General features: G+C 37.0%; 1 protein-coding gene across 3 annotated transcripts in view; it reads right to left on the reverse strand.

Moving 5' to 3' along the window:
• Nf1 (neurofibromin 1) overlaps window positions 1-27,484 on the reverse strand; it is a 103,994-nt gene that overhangs the window by 2,403 nt on the left and 74,107 nt on the right. For 2 of the 3 annotated variants that reach the window (XM_089647957.1, XM_089647955.1), the window contains 17 exons: window positions 27,106-27,277; window positions 26,335-26,473; window positions 25,635-25,790; window positions 24,794-24,873; window positions 22,034-22,167; window positions 20,870-21,010; window positions 20,176-20,255; window positions 19,474-19,646; window positions 9,476-9,597; window positions 8,200-8,374; window positions 7,013-7,071; window positions 5,916-5,990; window positions 5,747-5,827; window positions 5,377-5,503; window positions 5,046-5,121; window positions 3,690-3,777; window positions 992-1,090 (listed from right to left, as the gene is read on the reverse strand). In XM_089647957.1, the coding sequence (XP_089504083.1) occupies window positions 992-1,090; window positions 3,690-3,777; window positions 5,046-5,121; window positions 5,377-5,503; window positions 5,747-5,827; window positions 5,916-5,990; window positions 7,013-7,071; window positions 8,200-8,374; window positions 9,476-9,597; window positions 19,474-19,646; window positions 20,176-20,255; window positions 20,870-21,010; window positions 22,034-22,167; window positions 24,794-24,873; window positions 25,635-25,790; window positions 26,335-26,473; window positions 27,106-27,277 (1,977 nt within the window). The remainder of the gene's footprint in view (window positions 1-991; window positions 1,091-3,689; window positions 3,778-5,045; window positions 5,122-5,376; window positions 5,504-5,746; window positions 5,828-5,915; window positions 5,991-7,012; window positions 7,072-8,199; window positions 8,375-9,475; window positions 9,598-19,473; window positions 19,647-20,175; window positions 20,256-20,869; window positions 21,011-22,033; window positions 22,168-24,793; window positions 24,874-25,634; window positions 25,791-26,334; window positions 26,474-27,105; window positions 27,278-27,484) is intronic. The other variant, XM_089647956.1, reaches the window with a different exon arrangement.

The following is a 27,484-nucleotide window of genomic DNA, read 5'->3' on the forward strand; positions in this document are numbered from 1 at the left end:
AAAATGTACACATTATACTGTCAAATTCTCTGATAAGAGTTTACTTCAATTTCATAGCAATATTATATATAGTATTTCTGTAGCAATTTTATATAAAAAAAATTAAGTATCTCAAGAACAATCTCACATTGCCATAAGAAAGTGATACATACTGCTGTAACTATCTATGATCATACTAAAACTTTTGATAAGTCGTATTAGGAGAATCTTTTTTCGTGTCAATTTATCTGTGTGCAGTGATTGTATGAAAAATGCGGTTAAAATTTCACAATTTTACTTTTCATTTTCTAATTTATTTATTAAAACAGAGACGGTATATGAATAGTTCCCGTAAGCACCCAAGTCATGGGCCAATTGTGCTATCTCCCATTATTTCACCTCATTCCTTTGAGTTTGTTTACAGGTCCTATGAGAGTCCCTGATTACCCACGTTTGGATACCCCGGAAGATCCTGTAGCGGTCACTCTTTGTTTGGTTTCCCTGAAGATCCACGAGGAAAAAGTCCACCGAGGTGGTTTCACCTCTCCTCTCCACTCCCCTAAGGTTCCCCAAAGACACTTTTTTGTTTTGTTTGAATGGTTAATTTTTTGGTCCCACAAGTATCTAGGGACATAAAAGCTTCACCCCAGCAGTGCCCCGAGTGATGGGGTAAGGTCTAAATACACTTGAGATACAACCCTCTATCTCGGAGGCACCGTTCATGACACTTTTCCCCAATGTCATTCAGCCTGGTTATAGCAGGTCTTGTTTCCACTCCCTGAGCCAAGTGTCCGCAACCCTCCTTAATTTTTATTAATTAAATTTAATTCATAGCAGTAATAGCAGTATCCCTTTCTTGCGACGATATTCAAAGCTAATTGCCACAATTAAAAGCTATTTTGGTTTGGTTGGTTTTAGGTTGATAAATAGGTTGCATCAGCTAATAAAATCACACAGTTAAAAAAAGGAGAACAATGGTATGCTCTGTTAAGTGCCTTGCATGAGACAGTACCTTTGTGAAGGGTCCAGCAAACCTCCAAAGGCCCCCGAAGCCGCAGCTCTGCATATAGTGCAGTTGCTGCTGGCTGGCATCCTCCGAGGATATCATGTTCTAAAGAAAAATATATATTTTTTATTTTTATGAAGCCTGGAGCCAATGAGACTTCCCAATCGGGGTATGTTGTGAGGAGGGAGGTAGTAGGGAGGGGAAGGAGATGGGGAAGAGAAAGGAGATGGGGAAGAGGAAGGTGGGGAAGTACCTGGTTATTCAGATCTGGTCACCAAATATAACTTAAACCATTTCAAGAAATGTTTAAATTCTGAAAGGTAGTCTCTCACCAGAGCGATACTGATAGTATCTTTTACTCTGGAACATACTGCAAAAATACTGTATATTGTTATTTTAAATAAATTAATTGTGTAACAATACAAATTATTAATATAAAATTTACTTTTGCACATTGGGATTTAGACCCGAGACCTCCGAATTCATAGTCGAGAGCCTTACTCCTCGACCACAGAGGGCCGTCATTTATTTGGCTGTGTATACATATATATATATTTACATATGGATGATGTACAGGCAAATCATTTTAAAGAGGACACGTTTGAATGTAGGGTTTTCCAATAAGAGGTGTTATTTTGATATTCAATCGTAAGAGATCAATGGTTTCTTTGCTTGTGTGGCACGTAGCGCTGTCTTGTTGAAAGTAAACGTTGTCCAGATCAATACCATCCAATTCCGGCCATAAAAAATCATTAATCATCTCTCGATAGCGATCCATTCACCGTAACTGTTGCTCCAGCCTCATTTTCGAAAAAGTAAGATCCAATGACTCTGCCAGACCATAAACCGCACCAAACAGTCACACGTTGAGGATAGAGAGGCTTTTCAACAATAACTCTTGGGTTTTCCGAACCCCAGATGCGACAATTTTGCTAGTTGACGAAGCCACCGAGGTGGAAATGGGCCTCATCACTCAAGATGATTTGCATTAGATTCACTCAAGTGAATTTTAATAATTTCAATGCGTTGTTGAAGCGTGTATCGTTCCATTTTTATTAATGGAGTAGTTTCTACTTGTCAAATGTCAAAAAATGACAGCTTCAAAAGTAATATCTACCGAAATAGCGGGCTATTCAAAATAACACCTCTTATTGGAAAACCCTGTATTTGTGCATACCGATAGTATCGAAAGTTTCAAAAAAGTTTTTCGAACTAGTTTGGAACTCCGCCCACAGTAAATGCCCAAAGATACTGGGTGCGTAGTGCCGTTTACCAAATCGGTTTAACTTAAGACTTATGATTCAATTCAACAATAATCTTGTTTGTTTGTTTCATTCTTCAGTTTCCTAATAAAAATAAAATAATTATTAATTAATGATTTACCTGTAGTAAATAATATTATGTATGCTTAATGACCGCTCAGAAGAAAATTAGAGTAAGATGAGAAGGACCCGCGAGCAGTTTTCAAATGTAGATTTTACCATGGACATCCAAATTGATAAACATAGAAAGGGAAAAAAACCAAGTTGCACGGAGCGGGGAGGGGGCATGACCGTCTCCCTTTCTGTAATTCGTCAATAAATGAATCTGACAGCATACAGGCAACTCGCATTGTAATATCACCATTTAGTCTGCGAAAATAAAATCTGCTTACGAATTACTAGTCCTTTTTACAATGGCGCACAAATGGCTGGCTGCGTAAAAAAACTTAACTGCAAATCCCAAATCGGGTAAACAAAAGTTCGGCCTCGTTTCCACAACAAGAATATTTTGTTACATTATTAAGTTACGTACAAATATGTTATAATTTACCAATCTTACTCATTTTTAGCGTCGGTACGCAACATGATTTGAAGACGGTTCAGTTATATAACTGTTTTCACGAATATTCCGATTCCATGATAGCTCTGTTTCGATACAATCCTTATTTACTTACTGCGCATGTAGGTACTTATTTACTTCTAAAATAAATTTGGTTATTATTATTTTCTTATTGTTATTATTATTTACTTATTATTATTTTTAATAATTACTTATTTAGTTATTTTATTTTTTCTTATAATTTATTATTTATACTATCCATGTTGTAATTGTTAGTATGGTTACCCTATGCTTGTGTCTGATAAGCCAGCACAGGTACTTTGTACTTTAGTTAACAGAAGAATATTATTGTTGCCAACTAACTTACCAATGCTTCTTTTGTTGACATTTTTGTTTTTATTTTTCGTACATTTGTTACTAAAATTTTGTTTATTTTTGTCTACCGGTCTCGAAATGACCGTGTCATAAACTTTTCTTTTTTGGGTTTAAATTTAATGTTATTATTATATTAAGTTAACATAAGTTAACATCGTAAAGCTGCACATCTTGATACAGGAATGCCCTAGTATGTGCAGAGTATGTTTTTTATGTTAAAAACTGTTTTTTGAATAAATAAATAAAAATAAAATGATGAAAAGTCCCACAATGTACTGCGCTGCAAACCGTTGACTTACTTTATCGAACTTTACTTTTCAGCAAAGATCTGATTATTTCGATGTGCGCTCTTTGGTGGTCAACGCACAACTGATGTTGTAGTTTATTCAAAGGATTCTTGAACCCTTCCTGTGCCAAAAATATGATGATGTGGGTTCATCGAAATGATACCAAGATTTGGTGTTAAGGCAAGTCTTATCAATTTGAATGTCAATGCATTTTAACAAACCTGAATAATGCTCTGGACAGCACTAAGGATGACTTGGTCGTGGCACAAGGTCAACACGTGGTTGATCTTCATATCTAGGAGACTGTGTCTGATGGGACAAGATTGAAAAAAAAAAGGTTAGTAAATAAATATCAAATGTTCATTATTAATTTTTGCGTTATTATGCCGTATTGCGATTCCTCCTTCATCAGCCAATGTTTCTAAGGTAAGCTTTATAGTTCATGGTATCGGGTACTTGACAGCTACACCAAAACTAAAAACCGAAAACCACATTAATTTCACCCCTTAGGGCTTGACAAAATAATATCTTGTCATCAAATATTCCCACTTGACATTCAATTTTAAATAGATTTGCTGTTTTGGAACGTATTTCAAAATAAAATACTGTCTTTGAAAGCAGATGAAAAACTTTTTCAAATTTCAGATCTACGAATCGACATGTTCAAATAAAAATATTAAAACTTTGAATGCAAACATAAATGAAGTTTTTAAAGTCGCTTACCTATAGTTTTCATCATGTAACAGGGAATTACCACTGTACAAGAAACTAAAAAAAAAAACATTTTACTAAAGTTATCATCTATAAATATGTATACAGGGTTTTCCAATAAGAGGTTTGCTTGTGTGGCACGTAGCGCCGTCTTGTTGAAAGTAAACGTTGTCCAGATCAATACCATCCAATTCCGGCCATAAAAAATCATTAATCATCTCTCGATAGCGATCCATTCACCGTAACTGTTGTTCCAGCCTCATTTTCGAAAAAGTAAGGTCCAATGATTCCGCCGGACCATAAACCGCACCAAACAGTCACACGTTGAGGATAGAGAGGCTATTCAACAATAACTCTTGGGTTTTCCGAGCCCCAGATGCGACAATTTTGCTTGTTGACGAAGCCACCGAGGTGGAAATGGGCCTCATCACTCAAGATGATTTGCATTTGATTCACTCAAGTGAATTTTAATAATTTCAATGCGTTGTTGAAGCGTGTATCGTTCCATTTTTATTAATGGCGTAGTTTCTACTTGTCAAATGTCGAAAAATGACAGCTTCAAAAGTAACATCTACCGAAATAGCGGGCTATTCAAAATAACACCTCTTATTGGAAAACCCTGTATATAAGGTTAACTAATTATTTACAAGCCTAAGAGGATGAACGTGTGCAACAAGCATCACTTCTACATACATAAAAACACACAATTCACCACAATCTACATATCTGCCCTGACATGGAGTGGTGTCATTAACGTTAGTACGTTGTCTGAAACTATGGAGTATGAATAGTGTATGTATCTTTAAACTTCAAATAGCAAAATTGTAAAATTTTAGAGATAAATAAAGTCAATTATGTTTGCTTACATCACAGGAAATACTTTTGGGAAAACAACAGATCCTTCTGCTAAGTACTGGTACAATATTCTGGTCTCCGACTCATCTGCAATAAAATTCAATCAAATGTGAGAAAAGAATTTTTTAAATTATTTTTTGTCAAAATTGCGGTGCAGCATCATTTCATTAGATAATTAGAATACCAGAAAACAATATAAAGTCAAAAGACTGTGAAATCTCAGAATCGGGGAATTTTCATAAGCCAGTGTTCTGGTGTTGTTATAGTAAAAGGGTAATAAATGCCGGCGAGAACTTTTGGGAACATGAATATTGATTGATTGAAGCATGCACATGCAAGTACCTGTGGTATATTTCACCAGAGTGGCCAGTACAGTCAGCACCAGCGCCTGTGTCGTGAAGTCACTGAGCACCTCCGGGTCCAGCAGAATGTTGTTCTCATTCGACACGGACACCCTGCCACTTCTATCCTGTATTACCAAAAAGAAATAACTTATTTATTTCATGTCTATCAAGTCTAGTCATATCAACAAACAGACAACATACCCTCCACAAAGTTTCCCCAAAGATGACAAAGGCTCTGAGGGAAATCTCTTTCTGTAGGCCTTTCGTTAACCTATCTCACGTCGCCCACCCATAACCAACAATAAATGAAAAGTTTCTTGAAATGCCCGAGTAATAAAAAATGAATTATCGAGGTATCGGTGGCTCACCTTTGAGGTGTCGGGGTCATCACTTTCGGCACCTGCCTCCACGGTGCTGGTGGGAGAGACGGGTCCGTCCTCTTCAATGACCTGAAAACACAATTCAATATAATATTACCAGTCTATCCACGAGTGGTGAGTTATGGCAAACAAAAAGAGAAATTGGATTTCAACGTACACAAACCTCGAATCCACTGTCCATGTCAGCGGTCATGTTGCTGTCGTTTGAGTGTTGAGTCAACGAGTCAGTTTCCTGGAATTAACAAAATAAAATCATTCGTAGTGAGCATGTACAGTACACATTGCAAGTCAAATAAATTTATATCCAACTAGATATTACACGTGCCTTCGCTTGGGTGGTATTAGAGACATATTACTGTACAAAGAATTGGAATGAAATGTTTCTCTGGGATGAAAAGTAGCCTATGTCACTTCCCAGTCCTCCAACATCCTCCATTGCGACGAGAAAGAAGGACAAACAAAGAAACATTCACTTTTATATATATCCATAAGAAAGTCTTTACATGTAACGGAAAAATAATGCCATTGATTTTCTTTATCCATTTTTCTAAAAAGTTTAAATTTTTTTTTATTCTTCATTGAAAGCACCCACTAAACTGCCAAAGCAGTTATTATCCACAAAATTTGAAAATCAAAAATCCCCAATATACTACTAACATATTAACAAGTAACACAATTCAGAAATAAAACCTTACCACCACCGTGGCTCCCTTATCAGGCACAAGAGCTCCTCTTTTCTGATAAGGTGATACATGATATTATATATTTTCTGATACATGACCAATTATGTACCTAAATATTATATTTTCCAAAATATGTATGTATTAATGTAACTATGATCTATATTAAAATAATAAAAAAAAAATAAAAAAAAAATAATAATGACAAATATTCCAAGCGTCGATAGCACACACCGTCAGTTTCAATTATATAACTTGTATTTCGAGAGCGCTACCAGCGGTCACCATAGGCCTATACTGTACTGTGTGGTTGAAATTTAAAAATAATTTTTTCTGTGGATGTTATGGATAAATGGCGTGTAATTTGAATGGATATACTTAAAAACAGCGTGATTTCAAATAAACAATTTTTCCACAAAAAGGCTCAAATACTGTTAATTTTTATTACAGGTAATTTTATTTTAACATTTTGAAAAAATGTGACCTTACTGCGGTACTCCGTTCCAAAGATTGAGTAAAATGAAAGAGAGTTGAAAGTCAGACAAAGCCAGGTAAATTAAAAAAAAAAACTTGCCTGCACAGTTCCAGTAGAGCTAAGCGGCCTGTCACACGTTACAATGCCAGACGGTTTACCTGAAAAATATTCACCAATTAAATCCCACTGCTAAATTATAATTTATTCATCTTCTTCGAATGGTGGGCCTTATCAATTGTGCCGGGCATTCCCCGAATTTTTCAGGTGAAAAATATGTTCGGTGGTCAGCAACGCACATGTGGTCAATGCATTCACACATCGCCAACTCTTTAAGCCGTCAGGCTAAATTGTTCGCTTTTGGAAACAAGCTCATATGGTCTCATAGAAATCTTCCCCTCATTATACAGTGAGGGTGAGAAATAAAGTGTAAATGGTGTTAGAAAGAGAAAACACCATGCTTTATATTCAGAGAACCACAGAATAATTAAAATGTACACCTCTATGAAATTAAAAGTTCCGACCAAAGTTTGAGAAAAATTTATGAAACTATGTGAATAATTATTTTTTACATATGAAATGACAATAATGTTTATTATACATTTGTGTAATAAAATGTGTGTCTAAACACTAAATATGCCATTTTTTAAACATTTTTATGTTGACATTAAAAATTATATGTTTATTTCTAATAATAAAATTAGAAAGCGTATTTCATCACCTTTCAAAAACAGTTTTTAGTTTTCATATACATTCAGGAATATTGCATTTCTTTTGATTTTATTGCGGAAAATACACACAAATTCTGACAGAATATGCAAAGAATTATAAGAAGTAATATGTTCAAGAAGGCGCTGCAAAATAGGGAAATACCCAATGGTGTCTTTTCTCACCTTGCATGTTTTGTCAAAAGTTTCGAAAATCATTCTAGATGCAAGGAGAGAGGCTCCTACGGATGGCTCTCACTACAGAAGAAGGTGGAAACTTGAGTGGCAGTCGGCTGACGTGAGAAATGACTATCGTGTATGTGACCCCACTGAGGGTTAGCTTGGGTTCTTACTGCCTCGTAAACTCTGGTCCTCCATCAACAGGATAAGGTGCTCCCACACGTCAATTATAATAATCTTTATGCACAGTTTTTGAGAGACAGACGGCAGTGAACTCCAAAACCATATGGCACTGACCTAATTAATTTCTTAGTTATCAATATGGACATGATCCGTACCTCCAGCTGACAATATATTCCATATCGTCAGCTGGGGATAGATGAGAGATGGAAGTTGACTTACCGCTGTAAGCAGAGTAGATGGCCGACTGGTCCAGCATGTCCCAGGACTTCTGTCTGCGGCCGCTGTGTGTGGAGGAGAAGGACAGGTGGTTGGAGGTAAGCGAGATGGGGATAGAGGCAAAGCCGATGGACAGGCCCGTACTCGAGGCTGAAGACTGAACCGCTTGGGAGAATTGCTGCAAAAATTCAAAAATGTTATTTAAAATTGAAATATAATTCTTTTTAGAAAGAATGCCAGATTATAGGACGTTGAACATTTTGACTGTGTCATTGTGATTGTGGGTGTCCCAAAGGAAGTGAATTAAAGGCAGAACGAGGAAGATGTGGATAGGTTACATGGAAGAGGAATTGAGCAGGACGGGAGAGCAGAGGAACACACCTCCGTGTGTGGTTAGCCGGAGATCATATGCGGAGGAGGCCAAATCTCACCCTGGGATGTAGCGTCATGATGATGACGATGAGTGTTAAAATAGAATGTTGTTATTTTATAAAAATTAAATTACTATCATACGCCAAATAATTTGGACACGAAAGGAGCATGTGGGCATTTTTGCACAAAGTTTGTACATTGTGTTTTTGTCATGTCCCACGATTATGATTGGTTTTTTCATAGTTTTATATTATAAAATATTGGAAAGTTATATACTTTTAACATGAAAATATATTCATTTACTTTATTTAGTCAGTTAAATAGAACTATCGAATTTGTGTATATTTGTAATCAATTATTTAGATAAAAAAACAGTGTATTTTAACCATGTCCCATTCTGCCTCTACATTCAATTAAACAATTTCTGATTTCCTAATTAATTTTAGGTGTAGTATATCACTTTTTGGAAAATATACAGTTTTTACGTAAACTTGGACCAACATTGAAAAAAATCACAAAAGAAGGACTCTGCCCACTACAACGTATCATATCTCATATCATGACCGTAACCATATTGTCACATGCAAAAAAAAAATTCTTTCTATGAATTAATATGAAACAACACTTACTAGACCGTTCCGTCAGCGACCAACACCTTAGCGTGCCATGACTGGCCGTCAACAAATTCACGGCTAGAATATTTTGCTTTTGACCATACGCTCAGTGCATAGAACGCTGTCGATCCGTTGCAGTGGGCATTGTAGTGCATGTCGTGTTTCGTTTCCTGCCTGATAAATTCATAGCACGGTCATGGTAAGCTCCAGTTATGTGGGCAGACTCCTTTAACATTTATTTATTGGAATAAAAAACATTATAAAAACATATACAAAACATGCCCAAGTGTTACCTGATTTGACGGGTTGTGGTTGTCCATCATAAGACTGTTATCTGAGGAGTCGGGCAGCCACCTCGGTAGGGAGTGCTTCACGTGGCATCTGGACCTGACCTCTTCTGACACGCACACCAGAGCTGAAATAAATTAAATCATATGTTATATTATGACATTATAAAGCATATAAAGATACTGTAAAGTATAGTTAAAAGAGAATCCTTAGAGCAAGAGTTAAGTTATTCTCTTAGAAGCCACACCATACAGAGCTTGCTAATACAGTAGAACCTCGTTAATTCGAAATCCACGGGACATCAAAAATCAAATTTCAAATTAACGAATTCCCACGAAATTCGAAATTTTATGAAAAAAAAAAAAAAAACCAAAAATCGATTTTCTTGGCCGCCTCTTCAAATCCGGGTGGTATTTTAGTTGTAAATTCGTATTAATACCAATTATATCTTTATTTTCGCTGCCGATTACCGTAGCGGCAGGCCCTTTAAATTCAGATATTTGCAATAAATTCGTAAAAATGCTATATATATATGCGTAAATCGAGATTTCGCTGCTGATTTCGGTCGCGGCCTACCCTTTAAATTGAGGTATTCGTAAAAATACTATATATTTTCGCGTAAATCGAGATTTCGCGATAATTATCCGTCGCGGCCGGCCCTTTATTTCAAATATCTGAATTTAAATTCGTAAAAATACGATATATTTCTGCGTAAAACGAGAATTCGCGGCCGTATTTCGTCGCGGCCGGCTCTTTAAATTCAGATATTCGAAATAAATTCGCAAAAATACGATATATTTCCGCGTAAATCGAATTTTATCGGCAGTTTTTTGTCGCGGCCGGCCTTTTTAAGTTCAGATATTTGAAGTAAATTCGTAAAAATATGTCATATTTCGGCGTGAATCGAAATTTTTTGGCCGATTTCCGTCGCGCCGTATTTTTTAACTCGGATATTCGTAAAATAATAAATGATAAGTTAGTAAAAATACGATATATTTCCGCGTAAATTGAAATTTCGCGTCCGATTTCCATCGCGGCGGGCCCTTTAAAATTCAGATATTTGAAATAAATTCGTAAAAATACGATATATTTACGCGTAAACCGGTTTTCGCGGCCGATTTCCGTCGCAGCGGGCCATTTAAATTCAAATATTCGAAATAAATTCGTAAATATACGATACATTTACACGTAAATCGAAATTTCGCAGCCGACCCTTTAAATTCAGATATTTGGTGTAAACTCGTAAAACTACGACATATATCCGCGTAAAACGTATTTTCTCGGCCCTTCAAAATCGGATATCCGAAATAAATTTGAAAGAGTACGACATTCCAGTGTAAATTGATTCAGATTTACAAAATAATGATACTAATTAGGACGATGTATAACCACGTAAAAATACATTTTTCGGCGTTTTACCGCCACGGCTGACTTTTAGATTCAGATTTACGAAATATTATGATTTATTTTCGCAAAAATCAAATTTTTTCGAATTACACGAACAAATTTTCGTGCGCGGACAAAAATAAATTTCGAATTTCGAATTACGAATTAACGAATTTCGAATTAAAAATATTTTTGTATGAAAAAATTTTTCTGCGGAAATTTTTTTGTTGAAAATTTCGAATTACGCGTTTGTTCGAATTATCGGTGTTCGAATTAACGGGGTTCTACTGTAATATGTATTTATTATTTAATTTATTTATTTAATTCAAATTGTACAATTTTTTATAACATCTGATAGTATTAATACCCTTGCGTCTGGACGATGTAGGCCCTCTGGTTGGTCGAATTCAAATTGTCTGTTTCGGATATATTTTGCATAGGGGGTCTGCAGGCAAAAAAATACCACTCTGCCCCTCAATATTAAGCAACCGTAAGGTTCATTTCGGTTCGCAGTCGACCGGATACAAAAAAATAAGACTTTAAAGATTAAGACACGATTTCATACTGAAATAGAATCGCCACATGTAATACAATATTTCTTCAACAATATCGTTTCTGCTCATACAATTTTTGGATAATATCAAAGAAAATATGTTTTAGAAAGTTCACGATCCATTGGATTAATTACATTACAGTGAAAATTATCCACAATTATGTGATTACGTTTGACGAAAAAAGCACGCGTTCATTCAATATGGCCGATACGCACCGCGTCAATAGATAGCCGACAGAGCGCTCCTCTGGCGGTGTAAGGACAAACCAAGTGGCTGGCGTGAATATTTAAATATCTAAAATTACTTGACCATTAACAAGCGTTTTATAAAAAGATTTCTTCTGGAAGTTTATTTAAACTTTGCAATGGCATCTATAATATTATTATGCGATCGTCTGGACGGTCTGGGCCCTCTGATTGGTCGAATTCAAATAATTTGTTTCGGTTAAATTCCGCTAACTTGAAAATTAAGACCCAATTTCATACTAAAATAGGATCACCAGATTTCTTCAAAAGCATCGTTTCTGCTCATATAATTTTTGGATAATATCGAAGAAAATATGTTTTAGAAAGTTCACAATCCATTGGATTAATTACATCACAGTAAAAATTATCCACAATTACGTTTTATATATCTGAAGAATCAAACATTCCAAGGTTCCTTAAAAATGTCAATCCTTCCTTTACCGGCCGCTGGAGTAGTTTCCCTATTGGCCGACAGAGCGCATAAGAGCGATATACAAATATGTACAACTTCATTTATTCAAACAACGGTAATTATTTACGTGAAACTACCGTTTTAATATTCATTATAGATTCATTGAAACCAACACTCACTTCCGGATCAGATGGCATTTCAATGAAAATAATTAAATCAACTAGAGATGAACTAATCCAACCACTTCTCCACCTTGTGAACAGATGTATCAAGGATGGTATCTTTCCTGCATCGCTTAAATTGGGTTCTGTTATACCAATCTTTAAAGCCGGAAATAAAGCGGATATAAGTAACTATAGACCGATAACAATATTGAATAATCTTTCAAAAATAGTAGAGAAAGTTATTAAGAAACAGCTCACCCAATATCTTGAAACAAACCGCATACTATCTGAAAATCAATACGGCTTTAGAAAAAATATGGGAACTTCCGATGCCATCGCCTCTATTGTAAAAAGTATAAAACATAGTCTCGATAATGGTAATAAGTGTATCGGAATATTTTTAGATCTATGTAAAGCTTTCGATACAATTGATCATACATATCTTCTAGAAAAACTCAAAAAGATTGGAATCGGAGGTCGTGAACTGAATCTCATTCAAAGCTATATGTCAGAAAGGTCACAGCTAGTCAGGATTAAAAATGAATCAAGTCAACCAATACCAATTCAATACGGAGTTCCACAAGGCAGTGTCTTAGGGCCGATTTTATTCCTGATATATATAAATGATCTATGTAATCTAAACTGTCACGGCTCAGTAATTAGTTTCGCAGATGACACAGTTCTTCTCTTCCATGGAAAGTCGTGGGAGACTGTATTCGTAAAAGCTGAAGAAGGGATGAATCATGTAAAACAATGGCTTGATACAAATTCACTAACATTAAATGATACAAAAACTAAATATATTAAATTCAAAATTTACAACAAACAGACAGATAATGTCAATTCAAACATAAACATAAAAATTCATAAAAACTGTTTAACCGCGAACCATGAAATTCCTTGCAACTGCCCAAAATTGATTGAAACTCAATTTCTCAATTTCGGGAGGCGTTGTAACCACCCTTTTGTCAGATTATTTCAGAAAGGGTCATAATTTGTGGTGCGACAACTGGTACACTAGTCCAAATTTATTTAAATATTTACACGAAAAAAAAACTAATGCTTGTGGCACTGTTCGGAAAAACAGGAAAGGCATGGCACCTTTTGTTAAATTGAAGAAAGGGGAAATCCAATCAAAGCACCAATCACCGTTGTTAGCTTTGAAATGGCACGATAGGCGTGAAATCCACATGCTGACCACTCTTCACGATGGTTCTGTTGGACCATCGGGAAAAATAAATAGATCGACAGGAGAGCCCATTTTAAAACCACAATGTGTTCTAGACTATAACAAGAACATGGGTCTAGTAGACAAAGCTGATATGATGCTAAGCAACTTAAGTTGTATGAGGAAGTCACTCAAATGGTACAGGAAAGTTACATTTCATATAACTGATTTGTATTTATTAAATGCTCACATAATATACCAAACTGTAACATCAAAAAAAGTCAGTTTGGCTGATTTCCAAATGGCTGTGATTGAGCAATTACTAGAGAAATATCACAAAACTTTGCCGAGTATTTTACGTCCCACAACATCAAGAGATTACCCGATGCGTTTATCATCGAAAATTGTTTCCAAACACATGCCCATTAAAGTTCCCCCTTCAGCAAAAACACAAACCCTCGTCGAAGGTGTCGTGTCTGTGCCACTTCAACACTGAAGCCCAAAGTCAGAAAACTTAATAAATTTATGTGCTTAGAGTGCAATGTGCCGTTATGCGTTGAGAACTGTTTCAAAATTTATCACGATAAAAAAATATATTCAGTGATACATATTTACGGTGACATAATAACAGAAAAATTATTTCATTATTTTTGTAAATTTAAGTGTAGTTATTTTTTATTATATGAACCTTTTTAAGTGTGTCAATATTTCATGTATCCAGTCAAACGCGACATCGCACCCATAAATCAACCACTTACATCGCACCACAGTTGAAGAGCTCTACTCCGGTATGTTTATAAGCATGTGTATCGTTATCCTTGAAATATTAACATGGCCGCCCGGGTATACCCTATCAGTTACATTATGAATAAATACTTCGAATTTTTATCAAGTCCCATTGATGTTCGGATTGTTTATTTATACTTGAAAAGATAATTCAAGACATAAGCGACGTATTTTTTAAAACAAATTTTAATATCCATGCGTGATTATTGTTTAAAGTCATAAATTAGATTGATGATAAATAGCCCCGCGTGTGAACGAAGTGATACAAATTTATGACACATAGAAAAGGTTAAATGTAACTGTTGTTAGTATCACTTAAACTGGGCGAAGCCCAAGTAAATGCCGCCCGCAGGGCCTAGCAGAAAAAAACCCGCGGAGTGGGTTTTTAACTGCTAGTTGTCATAATTATACCATTTATACAATGTATTTGCAGTTGCAAAAATCTTGCAAGTGCATTATAGGACATGAAAAACATGTTGATCTTATAATCGACTACATTTAGGAAGTATGTGGCTCTCCCCATACGGTTGCATCCGTAAAGATGCAATAATAAAAATTTCTTGTGAACTTTTTCAATGTACAAAATGTATTTTAATTTGTATGGGGCCGAAATGATTGAATTCGACTCCAATACACTAGTCTTAACTAGTGTGTTATTCAGGTTGTTAATTTGACTTGACTTACTTTAATAATAATAATAATAAATTCTTTATTCCAGGATGTGGGGAGGTTAGTGCAATCCCACACATCCCATAGATGAGATAAGTACAAATAATATTTACATAGAGTAACATAAATAAAATAAATAAAAAGAGATTAAATAATTAAAAATGAAATTAAGTTAAAGCAGAGAAGCACGGGAATCCAACGGATCTAAGATTGTGGGAGCAAGTATCTTTCTCCAATGGTCTTCAATGCTCGATCCTGAAGTCAGACGCGATTCTATGATAATAGTGTTTCTGGAATGGTTTATCCTTTCCCTCAGTCCTGCAATCCTGGTTCTTAACAGAGCTGTAAATCCTGGAACTCGCCCTTCTGTTAACATCGAGGAGGCACTGCAGTGCCTGGGGAGTCCGAACATCAATCGGTAAGCGTTATTATATTGAACCCGAAGCCTTTCCATTGTTCTTTTCTTGAAATTAGCCCAGAGCTCGCATGTGTACAGGGTGGTGCAAAAGGCTAAGAAGAGCGTCCTTTTCACTCGTGGACTACAGAGCCGGAATCTTCTACTGAGCATGTTACATTTTATACTCAGTACACGCCTCTGCCTGTCAATATCTTCATCATCCGTTAACTTGTTGTTGATGATATGTCCTAAATATTTTGTGGTTTCTACTGTTTTCAGAATCTCACCATTCAAAAAGACTGGGGGAATGTTTTTTGGGCCTTCCCCGTGTTTTATGACCAACAGTGCTGTTTTTTTCGCATTATAGATCATATTGGTTTCGTGAGCAAATTCCTCACAGATTTTCAGGAGAATTCTTAATCCCCGTATTGACGGTGCCATCAGAACCATATCATCTGCGTAGCTCATATTGTTAACACATAGACCTCCGATGTGGCAGCCCACTCCAGCATTGTTTAACCTGTGGGTTAATTCGTCCATGTATAAGTTGAACAGTACTGGGGACATACATCCACCCTGTCTGACCCCGCTTTTCAAGAAATAGGGTTCTGAGAATCCATCTTTCCACTTTACAAGGTTTTCCTGTTGGCGATGCCATGATTCGAGAATTTTTACCACTTTCCATGGTATCCCTCTTTCCTTTAGTTTTTTCCATAGTAGGGGGTGGGAAACTCTGTCGAATGCCTTACTAAGATCCAAAAAGCATGCGTAAGTTGTTGTTTTTCTTTTCCTGTAGTATTCCAGCGTCCGTTTTACGCAAAATATGGCTGAGTCCGTGGAGCATTCTGTTTTGAAACCCATCTGATTGTCTTTCGTTTTCAATTGGGGTCCGACTTGGTCTAAGAGAACTCGTTCAAATATTCTGGCGGTCGCTGTGGCGATGGATATCGGTCTGTAATTTTCCTGTAAAGTTATGTCTGTCAGTTTAGATTTTACTATCGGTATTATGATTGTCTTTGTCATGTCTTTGGGTAGATAACCACTCTTTATGATATCGGTAAACAATGTTGCCAGTAGTTTCAGAATCGCTACCCCTGCATGTTTGACGTGTTCGATACTTAAGCCGTCATGTCCTGCTGATGTTCCGGATTTCATGTTTTTAATGGCGGTTTTCACCATGTTTGCAGTGACTATGGGGTCAATATCATCATAGGCGTTCAAATGCGTTTCGTTTGAGGAGATGGTCGGCGTAGTAGTCGCGAAATGTTTTTTGAAAATATTGGCAATTACTTCAGGATTTGTTTCTCCGTTTATGTTGCACGAAACTTTGGAACGCATGTTCAACATTTTATTAGACTTGTTCCAAAATGATTTGAAGTCCCGATTATCTAAGTCCGCTGCTATTTTATCCATCTGGAGTTGTGTCGAATTCTTTTGGCATTGTTTTAGAGCTGTTTTGAAGGCGGCACGCTTTGTCCTTCTATCCTCGGCGATGGGACCATTGTGCGGTCTCCCATTATCAATCCAGGTGAGCATCGCTTGTCTTGATTTTTCGTATTTGTCTGCGACAAATTCATTCCATCCACAAACTTGCTTATATTTTGGTGAAGTAGTATTTCTAAATATACTAGTGGCACTGTCTCGTAATGCTTGTACTATACATCCGTAGAGGTGTTTTATTTTGGCACGTTCAGGGTTGCCACCGTCCTCAAGAGATGTATTTTTTGGGTTGATTTTAGCTAGATAAGTTTGCGAACATGAGTTGTAAATTCCGATATCACGTATATTTTTCGGATTCCATAATGCTGGATCCCTTAATATAGATGAAAATACTTCCGATGTTACTATTCCATTCGTATTTAAAGTTATTTCGAGGGGTCGGTGGTCAGTCCAATCAACATCGTAATGTATTTTCATATCGATAATTTGTTTGTAAATATTTTTTGTAACTAGACAGTGGTCTAACCACCTGGTAGTACTATGCGCGTCACTGACGTATGTGTAAGAATTCTCAGGTAAAATTTCGGTGTCGGCACAAATGTATTCGAATTCTTGACAAAAAGATTTTAGCTCTATTCCAAAGAGTGAGTCGGGATTAGCGTTGAAGTCTCCGATAATAATTGAATTGATATAATCTTTGTCATCAATGATCGTTTGTAAGGAGGCCAGGCAGTTGGTAAACTCCACAAAGTTGTCAGTTAAGCAAGTCGGCATATAGATTGTGAAGATGGTTAAATTTTCAGTATTTAGACTCACCTCGATTCCGGCCATACGACAATTGTCCATCGGGATTGTGGTAACCCTTAAGTTTTGCTTGTAAATTATTCCCACTCCGCCGTACGGCCGACCTAGTAGGGGACCGTTAGCTATATTGACGGCAGAGGTGCCCAAGCTATTGAAATGCGGGTGAATATTAGATAAAAATTCAATCTCGGTTGGGAGTAGCCACGTTTCTTGGACTAGTATAATATCATATGATTCGCAGAGATCGTGAATAAATTTTTCGGAGCTACGGACCGATCTGCAGTTAATCGAAATAATTCTTAATTTATCGGTTGTCATTTTGATTTTTGGTTGATGTACGCGATTCTATATATTTACGGAATACAATTCCTTCCGGCCATAGTTCTTCCACCAGGTATTTCGGCCCTTCAGTTGCTTTTACAGAAAGTTTAAAGGTGTTAAATGGCGTGGGACGGTAAGGCTTAATTTTTTCGATCTTAGTATTTTCGAGACCATTATCTGCAAGGTAGGTCTTTACGTCGTCCTCTGTAGTTTCCAATGTAAACCGTGAAATATAAATTGACGTAATTAAATCTGCCGACTTCAGTGCCTTAGAGGTTGCTTTTCCTCTCAAGTTGCGTTTGGGTTTTCTAGTTACTAATGTAAATCCTTTCTCATCTTCCGCAGGAGGCCGAGGCCGCGGACCGCGGTCACGCGATACCTGTTTATTATTTTGTTTTAAAGCGTGTGCGAAGTTCATTCCCGGCTGCACTGGACTATTTGGAGTGTGTTCGTTCATTGTCTTTGTGTGTGTGGTTGACACTGTATTACTAGAACCAGTCGATAAGCAGGATGCGCCGCCCGTCGGTATTTGTTTACTATCTGAAAATCGTGACTTACCCACAATTGAGTGGTTAATAATTACTTCCGAATTCCCAGTTAAGTCACTTTGTTTGTTTGGTACCTGAATATTTGCAATTTGTTCTCTTATTAGTGCCAGTTCTTGTTTTATGTCTTCATTTTTTGTGGTCGATGAATCTTTTAGTTCGGTTTTTATATGCGTTATTTCCGTTTTCAGTGCATTGAGTTCCTTAAGGAGTTTGGACACATCTATGCTGTCGAAGTTGATGGGAGGCAATTTATGTAATTGTTTAGCAGCGAACACTGGTAGCTTATCAGGATCGGTCTCCTTCAATGCTCTCAGGATGTCCTGGAGGTCTCGGCTGATTCTGCCATCTCCTTTCCGCAAAGTACGTTTATCCGGAAACTTTTCAAACAGGATAGTTTTCGCCTCCTTTATTTCCTCTTCGGAGTAAGTAGAGATGCATAATTGTGTAATTGCAATCTCATCCAGAGTGTCTGCCTTGTTTTGAATGAACGTAAGACACTCGTTTATAATTATATTACATGAGAGTTACACGACATAGCGATGCGATACGGTCTTCTGTCGCGACAATAATGTTAATAACCACATTGATTTAACCAGTGATTCCTGACATTATTTGGAGTAAGAAACGTAAATGAAATTTCGGTCTCCAGTGACTTTATTTTTATAATTTCCACATGTCGACAATGTTCACTCTGCCGAGTAACCGCCCGACCCCTCACGTCGACTCTAGCTGTCCAATTTCTACTGATTTTCTATGTTTTTGTAGAAAAAAACACCAAAAGTCACGGGAGACAAAAATTGCCTTAACATTTTTTACTCCAAATAATGTCAGGAATCACTGGTTAAAGTAAGTCCACTAATACACTGTATAATAGCCTCAGCGTTTTTGCATTGTGAAAAGAATACGGATTTCTAATTATGAAGCCAAGAAGTTTGAATGCTCTGCTTACTAAATCGTTGATCGTCAATCTTGTAAACGAGACGATATTGCACTTAGGTATACTGAAGCTAAGGCCCAATGAATGCCATTCCCCTTCCCAGCATTTCAACGCCCCCTCTACCGGTGTCCCCTGAAAGGCGATATCTCCTACTTTGGGAATCACTGATTACCTGTCAGGTATGCGATGGTCTCCCTGGTGACGTGAAACTTATCGTGTGTGCCAGCCGTGATGGCGAGAAGCACGGCGAGCACGCGGCTGGTGCGCGACACCGTGGCCCCCGAAGGATGGCGGAACCCCTTCAGCAGGTGCCCCACCAGTGCAAAGTGGAAGTTAGACTTGAAGCTGGAACAATTCTCAAGTCACAATAATTAGTTCAATGCTTAATGTAATAAAAATAGCAATATATGGCATGGAAGCTTTGCCGAGGTATATCCATATTGCACAGACTATCAGCGGGTTTATTGGATAACCAACACCCCTGCTAGAGGTCACCCTATGGTTCGCTATGTTTGGTGACTTAGCAGGGGTGCCCGGGTGAGGTTTGTATTGGACTTGTCGGATCGAGAGAGACTGGTTTAGGGAAACCTTTTGACCCGCCTGACTCTTTCTCTCTCGACTCATCAGTCGTATGAATACATTTATACGTCTATCGCTCCTGGACCCATTGACTCCCGGATTCCCTCCGACCCGTCATACCTTTTTCCTTCCCAAAACTTTCTCTCCTTCGTTTCCCTAAAAAGACCCCCCGCACAGCAAAGATGCGATTTGCAGTAGTATGGGTGAATGCATTGGGTTTAGTGCTAATAATGGTTCATGGCCCATACGCCTTGTTTCTATTATCTATGGTCTGAATATCTAGTACATTTCTTACCTTAGTCCAACAGCATGGTCCAACTGTTTGAAATGCCACTCCAGAGGTTCCCTCGTGGCCATCATAACTTGCTCCAAAGACTGAAAAATAATCAGGCACAGATTTACATAACATAATATTATATGCCCAAGAAAGAATAATATTTACAATCAAGTTAACAATTTCATAATTTGAATGTATGCCAGATTTGGAATGGGTAAAAAAACAGAAGTGACAAAACAGAATGTTGGGAAGTGAGTTAGCTAAGAGCTTCATAGATGCACTCATAGAGGGCAGTGCAAAGAGCTTGCTTGGAAGTCCGCAAGATGGCAGCTAGTAGCCAGTAGTCGCCAGGGCCAGTTAGAATGCTCCCAGACAAACTTGGGTTTTTCAGATCTCATTTAGCCAGCTCCTAGTTAGGTCGACTATTGAGTCACCATTATAATACGTGAAGTATATAATAAATTCCTGATTTAACACAAAGAACTTATTCTTCATAATCTCCTTCCACGACGAGTTGGAGAACTGTTTGTGGGAACAAAAACAGAACAATGATAAATGAATGGGTAAGGTTAGGTTAGTTTAACTGTTTGTTTGTTCTTATTCTTCACTCTTTTTTTTAGTCACTGTTCTGTTTTGTTACTGTCCCTTTTTGTCACTGTACTGTGCTTTTTTGTCACTGTTTTGTTTTATCATGGAACTGGCAAATTCATACCTGCGTCTCGAACTGCCCCTGCGAGTCTAGGGTGTGTAGGTTCTGTTCTAGAAGCGCCAATCCCGTTGCGTACAGAGTGGGTTCATCTAACTGAAGCACAGAGATGGCCACCCAAAAGAGGGCGCGGTGTATCGGGGATTCCTACGCACATTCATTATTGTCAAATAAGGTTACATACTTGAGCAAGGTTTATTAGAGAGGTCACGAATTTTCACGCCCAGCTGTTTTGCAGAAATTCAAATGTAACATTGTCATCAAACAGCCATTCACCACCATTTTGTTTTATTGACATTTGATTCTAGGTGTGTTTTCGCTTTTCATCGTAAGGAGCTAACAAGTTTAACAATATGATAGCAATCGTCTTTTGCAGATCACAATATGTTCAAAAGCTGAAACGGACTTAGAATCGGCATTTAACGAGAACATTTCAACTGTAAAAAAAACAAAATGGCGCTGAATGGCCATTTGATGACTTTGTCACATGTGAATTTCTGCGTAACAACTAGGCCTTAGTCGAAAATAATTATAGTCTAAAGAGAACCCAGATATTTTATGGAGGGTTGCAATGAATTGAGGAGAGAATATTATTTATTTATTACCCACAATTTAAACCAGTCCACAGGACCAACAATTTCAAACATCTCAAACAATCTTTCCTCTATGTAGTTCATGTATTTCTGATGAGGTTCAAAATCAACTCTAGAATCTACAGCACAATTCCTCGTCGCTTCTTGTTTTACGTAAAAATGTTGATTTAAATTTGATGTGCTTTTTATCTAAATCTATTTGAATTTCGATTTTGTTTTCGTGAATGAATAATGCAAATCTTGAAAGTAGATGGCAATTCGATGACAAAGCATTCTATCAACTATTGGTGGCAATCACACATTCATATACATATACGCATTTCTCTGAAATTGGAAGACATTACAGCAGTTAATATACGAAATAAATGTCAGTCCTACCCAATTGGGATTTGGCTCAGTTGTTAGCGCGGTTGACATCAGTCACTGGGGAGGGAGGTTTGATCCTAATTTTTTTTCTTTTTTAAAGTTCACAGCAGTTAAGGGCCAGTACATAGGGAGGATGGTTCAATCCTCAGTCAATTAACAAAAAAAATATAACAGAGAATGAACATAGTAGACAGCATTGCTTGCAACTTACAGGGCGTAATAGGGGTTGAAGTCGTGTGAGGCACATAACAATTGCTTCCAGTAATGCAATATCGCTAAATGACTCCAGTGCCTTGACCAGTATCCTCAACAGTTGCTTCATGTCCTGATCCGTTATACTTTTACCTACAAAAAAATAACATAAAATTAGCAATCACTGCATAGGACAGCGGTCTCAGTGGTCGAGGAGTAAAGCTCTCGACAAGCAATCCGGAGGTGACAAGTAAATAATTTATTTATTTTAATTTGTGTTACTTCACAACAAATTCATTAAAAATAATAAATGGTATTTTTGAGGCACGTTTCCGACCACTATTCCGAATTTAGCCATGTTTGGTGACCAGGTAATTCCCCACCTTCTTCTTCCCTCCCCACTACCTTCAGCCTCACAACATACCCCAATTGGGGATGCCTTAGTCTCTCTGGCTCCAGAACGTTAGGAGCAGTTGGGACTCTTGTGCAATATTCACATAAAAATAGGATTGGTGGGTAGTGAATTCAAGGGTTTTCGTATCACTTGAGAGGAGAGAACCCAACCCATACATCAACATAATTCATTTGCGGTTCATTTCTATAAAAATAACTCACAATACACAATGTTGATCTACCAATAAAATTGAGTAAGTGTCCCCCCCTATTAGCAGTAACTAGCCCTAGTTTTAAGGATTTTTTTATTAGAAATATTAATAATTTTTATTTTTAAAATTTTATGAAGCAAAAACCGGGCAAGCTTCCAAAAGCTAATTGAATCCTATAATTTCTATACCCGCTATATCCGATTTTTTGACAAAATGATCTGAGTATGACATCTTGTTCACATTTTTGCGAGCAACAAGAGGAGCCTAAAATTGAGTTTCAAAACCCTCCTTATCACGACCAAAAACCATGTTAAAACTGCGAGTGAGAAACCAAATCCGCTATATCATACAGAAAGTTACTATCAAAACGTGCTATATCGGATTCAACCAATCACAAGCAGTTATTTTGCCAAAATACAATATGGCCCCCGCTCTGACGCCACGCTCGTGTGTCAAAATGATCTACGCGTGTGTTTCTAAACCCGCCATGTCGGCTCAGTTGACTTTCAAAAGCCTCTATATCACGAAGTGAGTATCAAAATCCGCTTTATCCATTTTATTTATCGAAATTACTTAATTATTGCTAGACATATATAGAAAAATAAATGCTTTTCGAAATTTTATTACTCCAATTCATTATATAAAAAATTGAAATGCAATTACTTATGAACGCTAGAGATGTGACAGTTTTTAGCAGTTTTCTCCAAATCAATGAAAGTTGATATAGCGGGTATAGAAATTACACGACTCAATTCTTGAAAGCGGTGAATATTCAAAAAATATAAACTAAAAATTAAAACAGGTATTTCATAAAAATGAACAATCAGTGCTTACGATCTTTCGTAAAATTTCCATTTTTTTGTTTACGTTTGCATCTAGGAACACGGCGGATTACTGAATTTGATTCACAAATACCGGTGAATTACAGAGCTTGATTTTTTGCTTTCTGAGAGTGTTCTGTAATACGATTCAGTATTCAAAAAGCACAACAAAGATTATGCAATGGTATAAAGTGGACTCATTTCGCCAGAACTTATTTTTACTCAACGACTCTGGCTAATTTATTCAGTTTTGCGAACATACAGCTATTATCCGTAGAGTCGTAATTGTTGTTTCCCTCACTGTCTTTGTTGTACGATCTAAACGGTGTTGGAAAGAGAAACACCACTCTTTATATTCAAATTTAGAAGTTAACCACAGAAGAATTAAGGCGATGCACTACGTTGTGTAATATTTTAAATTGAGCCGCTATCAATAACAACCCTTACGTAGATGGCGATAAGGTTTAAATTCCTGCTTAACACCATTCGCCTGTTTTGATTTATGCAAGAAAAAAACATGGCCAAAAAGTGCCTTTTATTTTATTTTGTGGATGTTCAGGCATAAATATTAATATTTTTTTCGATCATTTTATAAATAACTTCATTTTCCACATTATACAATAAAATCATAACCAAAAATGGATTCGTAAGTAGGAGATTTTGAACTTTAAAGCAGTTTTCATAGGCCTTATACATTATTTTTTTCTGGGCTTATTAAAAGACTTATCTAAAAAATACTCGATTATTTCAAAGGCCAGGATGTATTCTACTCGCAGTAATTAATTAAAGCATCTGAAACATTTCTAGGCGACCAAATATTCAAACCAAAAACACATGATTTTAAATTACTACGTATGGCATCGCCTTAAACTGTATACCTTTGTGAAACCAAAGGTGTCTACGGAAATTTGAGAAAAAATTATGAAATATGGAAACATTGTGAATTTTTTTACTAATTATTTTCATACGAAACGACAAAAATAGAGGTGGCAATAATGTTTATATGTAATACATTTGTCCAGCAAAACATTTTTTTTTTCATTATCAGTAATTTTAGTTCTCTAGTTGTTTTAGATGAAAAAACGAAAAGTGAGGCTTTTTTAAGTCCGATTTCAAAGTTTTAATATTTAAAAAATTGTATGTTTATTTCTTATAATAAAAATTGAAAGTCTATTTCATCACATTCTGAAATATCCAATTTTTTTGGATTTTTTTGAGAAGCGGAAATATACACAAATTTTCCGACTTTCGACGTCCATATGCCAGAGGACTGAGGGGTTAAGCAACTCCGGATAATGTGCTGAATTTGCCAATTATTGGTAAGGATGTGAAAGAATAAGGGTTGGTACTTACTGATGCATCCAAACACAATTAGTGCCCGCGGCTGCAGAGCGGGGTTGTAACAGAAAGCAAAACTCTTGGCCAGGGAGGTCCTGTAAATGAAAATATCTAAGTTAGACCAATTAGTATTTTAATTAAAATACGCAACGTGTTCCGCGTCTGGTAAGTCTTCCATCATTGCAAAGCAACATTTTTCCCATAAAATGATGGTTAGTTTTTAAAATATTTTCAGGTTATTCGTAATCTGGGCAAGTTTGTCTATCTTTGAAAAAAAAAAAACATTGCTCTATAACAAAACTTTGCTTTAACTATCCGGCAGCCAAGTGGGGTAGTAGGTAGTACCCAAAATTACTATCCTCCTTACATTAGTATAAATACTTGACATCATTTTAGTATTTTACGTATTCCTGTGCAAATACATAAGTTACCATTAATAATTGGGATTTCCCATAAGACCCACTTGGTTACAGACGTTTTGTTTGGTATCTTGGCCTGTCAAGAGTTAAAGATGATAAATTTTTTATCATCTTTAATTTCACACAGGAGACTTCTATCTATCATAAGGGTCTATGCTATCGTTGGGGATGCTGCGAGGGAACATTTGTTTCACATTTTTCAATTATCGTGATTAATTTTTGGGTTGTTATTCCGTGTTGCACTTGGCAAACGTTTCGGACAGCGATACAGAATCCATCAATAAGTCATCATAATGGACACTGTTATGCTGTCCTAAAGCCGCAACACGGAATAACGACCCAAAAATTAATAATAATAATACTTTTGACCGTGAAAATGTCAAATCACACGGTATTTCAATTGTTCAATAAGAAAAATAATGAATTATTATAGTTACCAAGTGTGCAGCCAGTCGCAGTTTGGTATGTCCCTCATACAGGCCTCCATGATCTCTAGGAGGGCGTCTGTGATGACCTCGAGGGAGGTGAGCGAAAGGCGCTCCCGGTCCGTTCCTGTACTGCCGGAAGCAAATGCTCGCTCATTGCCGAGACGGCTGGACCAAAACAAACAGAAAAGTATTGTGTAAAAGATTCTAAATATAACGAGAGTTATCCAATAGCATATGACTTCTAAAATACAAGAAATAAAATCTAGAGAATAGAGAAATGTTGAGATCAAATTTACGGTTTTAAAACAAAAAGCATGTTTATTTATTTATGGAATAACTTAATGAGTAAAACCTCAGATTAAAATATTTAATTATTGAAGACAATATTAGCGATTTTTAAACAAAAATTTGAAACAGAAGAATTAGATAAAGAGGGGCGCTACTCTACCTCCTGGGTTCAAGCCCTAGTGCAACCGTATCTTTTTCTAAATCTATAACACTGCAGCTGAGGTCTGCAAAACACAAGTTTCCTCTTAAAACATATAGAATCAGCACAATGTTTGATTTTTACTAAACATTTTTATTACTTGTGCGAAAATAAATGTGGGTGTGGGTTTCTGACACCTGAAACACTCCATAGTTTGCAATAATTGTAGAGCAATGAAAGATCCCTGTAGGAAGGAATTATGTGAGTGGAGTCTATACTAACCATCTATCGTTTGGGTGGCGGTAGCTGCTTCGGAAGGCAGTTACGGCGGCGGACTTGACTTTTGAGATGCCAAAGAAGTTGTAGAACTTGGGCAGTGAGAACTCGTCCAAGGACAGACGGAGCACCCTCTGTGTTTCCTCTGCAAATATAATAAAAACACCATTATTATACCCACTGTTAGTAGCAGAGGACATTGTTAATACAGCTATATTTACAACAAGAGTTAAATATTGGATATAAATCACCTGTGCCAACACACCCTGTTAGCAGTCTAATTGTTTATTTGTTAACTGTACAGCTCTGAAGAGAGTGAATTGGTAGAATTTTAATTTAAAAGCAGAAAGGACCGGTAAGTTTTGAAGAGTTGTTGAGCGTGGAATGGAGAGGTGTGGAACAGAAAGATGAGGGATGAAGAGGTATGGAATAAAGAGGTGTGGAATGAAAAGGTTTGGAATGGAGAGATGTGGAATGAAAAGGTGTGGAATGGAGAGGTGTGGAATGAAGAGGTTTAGAATGGAGATATGTGGAATGATGAAGTGTGGAATGAAGAGGCGTGGATTGAAGAGATGTGGAATGGAGAGACGTGGAATGAAAAGGTTTGGATTGAAGAGATGTGGAATGGAGAGATGTGGAATGAAAAGGTTTGGAATGAAGAGGTGTGGAATGGAGAGATGTGAGATGAAGATATGTGGAATGAAGAGGTTTGGAATGGAGATGTTTTGAATAGAGGGATTAAGAAGGTTGAAATGGAGAAGAATGAAGGTAAGGTACCTGAGAAGCTGGGTTTGGTGCAAGTGCAGAGAGAGTGGATCACGTTGATGACGAGGCCATGTGTGGAGGCACGCATGCTCAGCGAGCCGGAGCACACCAGAAAGGTGACAGCATGGAATAGATAAGGCAGGTGGCGCGCCACATCCAGGCAGTTGTTGAATGACAACATCAACTGGAAATATAACCACACAATGATATATTAAATATACACAGATATAGTGCTTATTCACAGTAAATCGCTTGCGCGGGGAGACGACTCTCGCTTCGACCATGCGCGAGTTAAGACTTGTGAATCGCGAGATTCACCGCGCCCGTCAGTTAGTGCGAATGAGCACATAATATGGCGGATAAGTATTATTATTAAAAGTATATAAATGTG

This window comes from Hesperophylax consimilis, chromosome 27 (genome assembly GCF_061612785.1).
Source record: "Hesperophylax consimilis isolate HC1 chromosome 27, BYU_Hcon_1.0, whole genome shotgun sequence".
Taxonomy (NCBI): domain Eukaryota; kingdom Metazoa; phylum Arthropoda; class Insecta; order Trichoptera; family Limnephilidae; genus Hesperophylax; species Hesperophylax consimilis.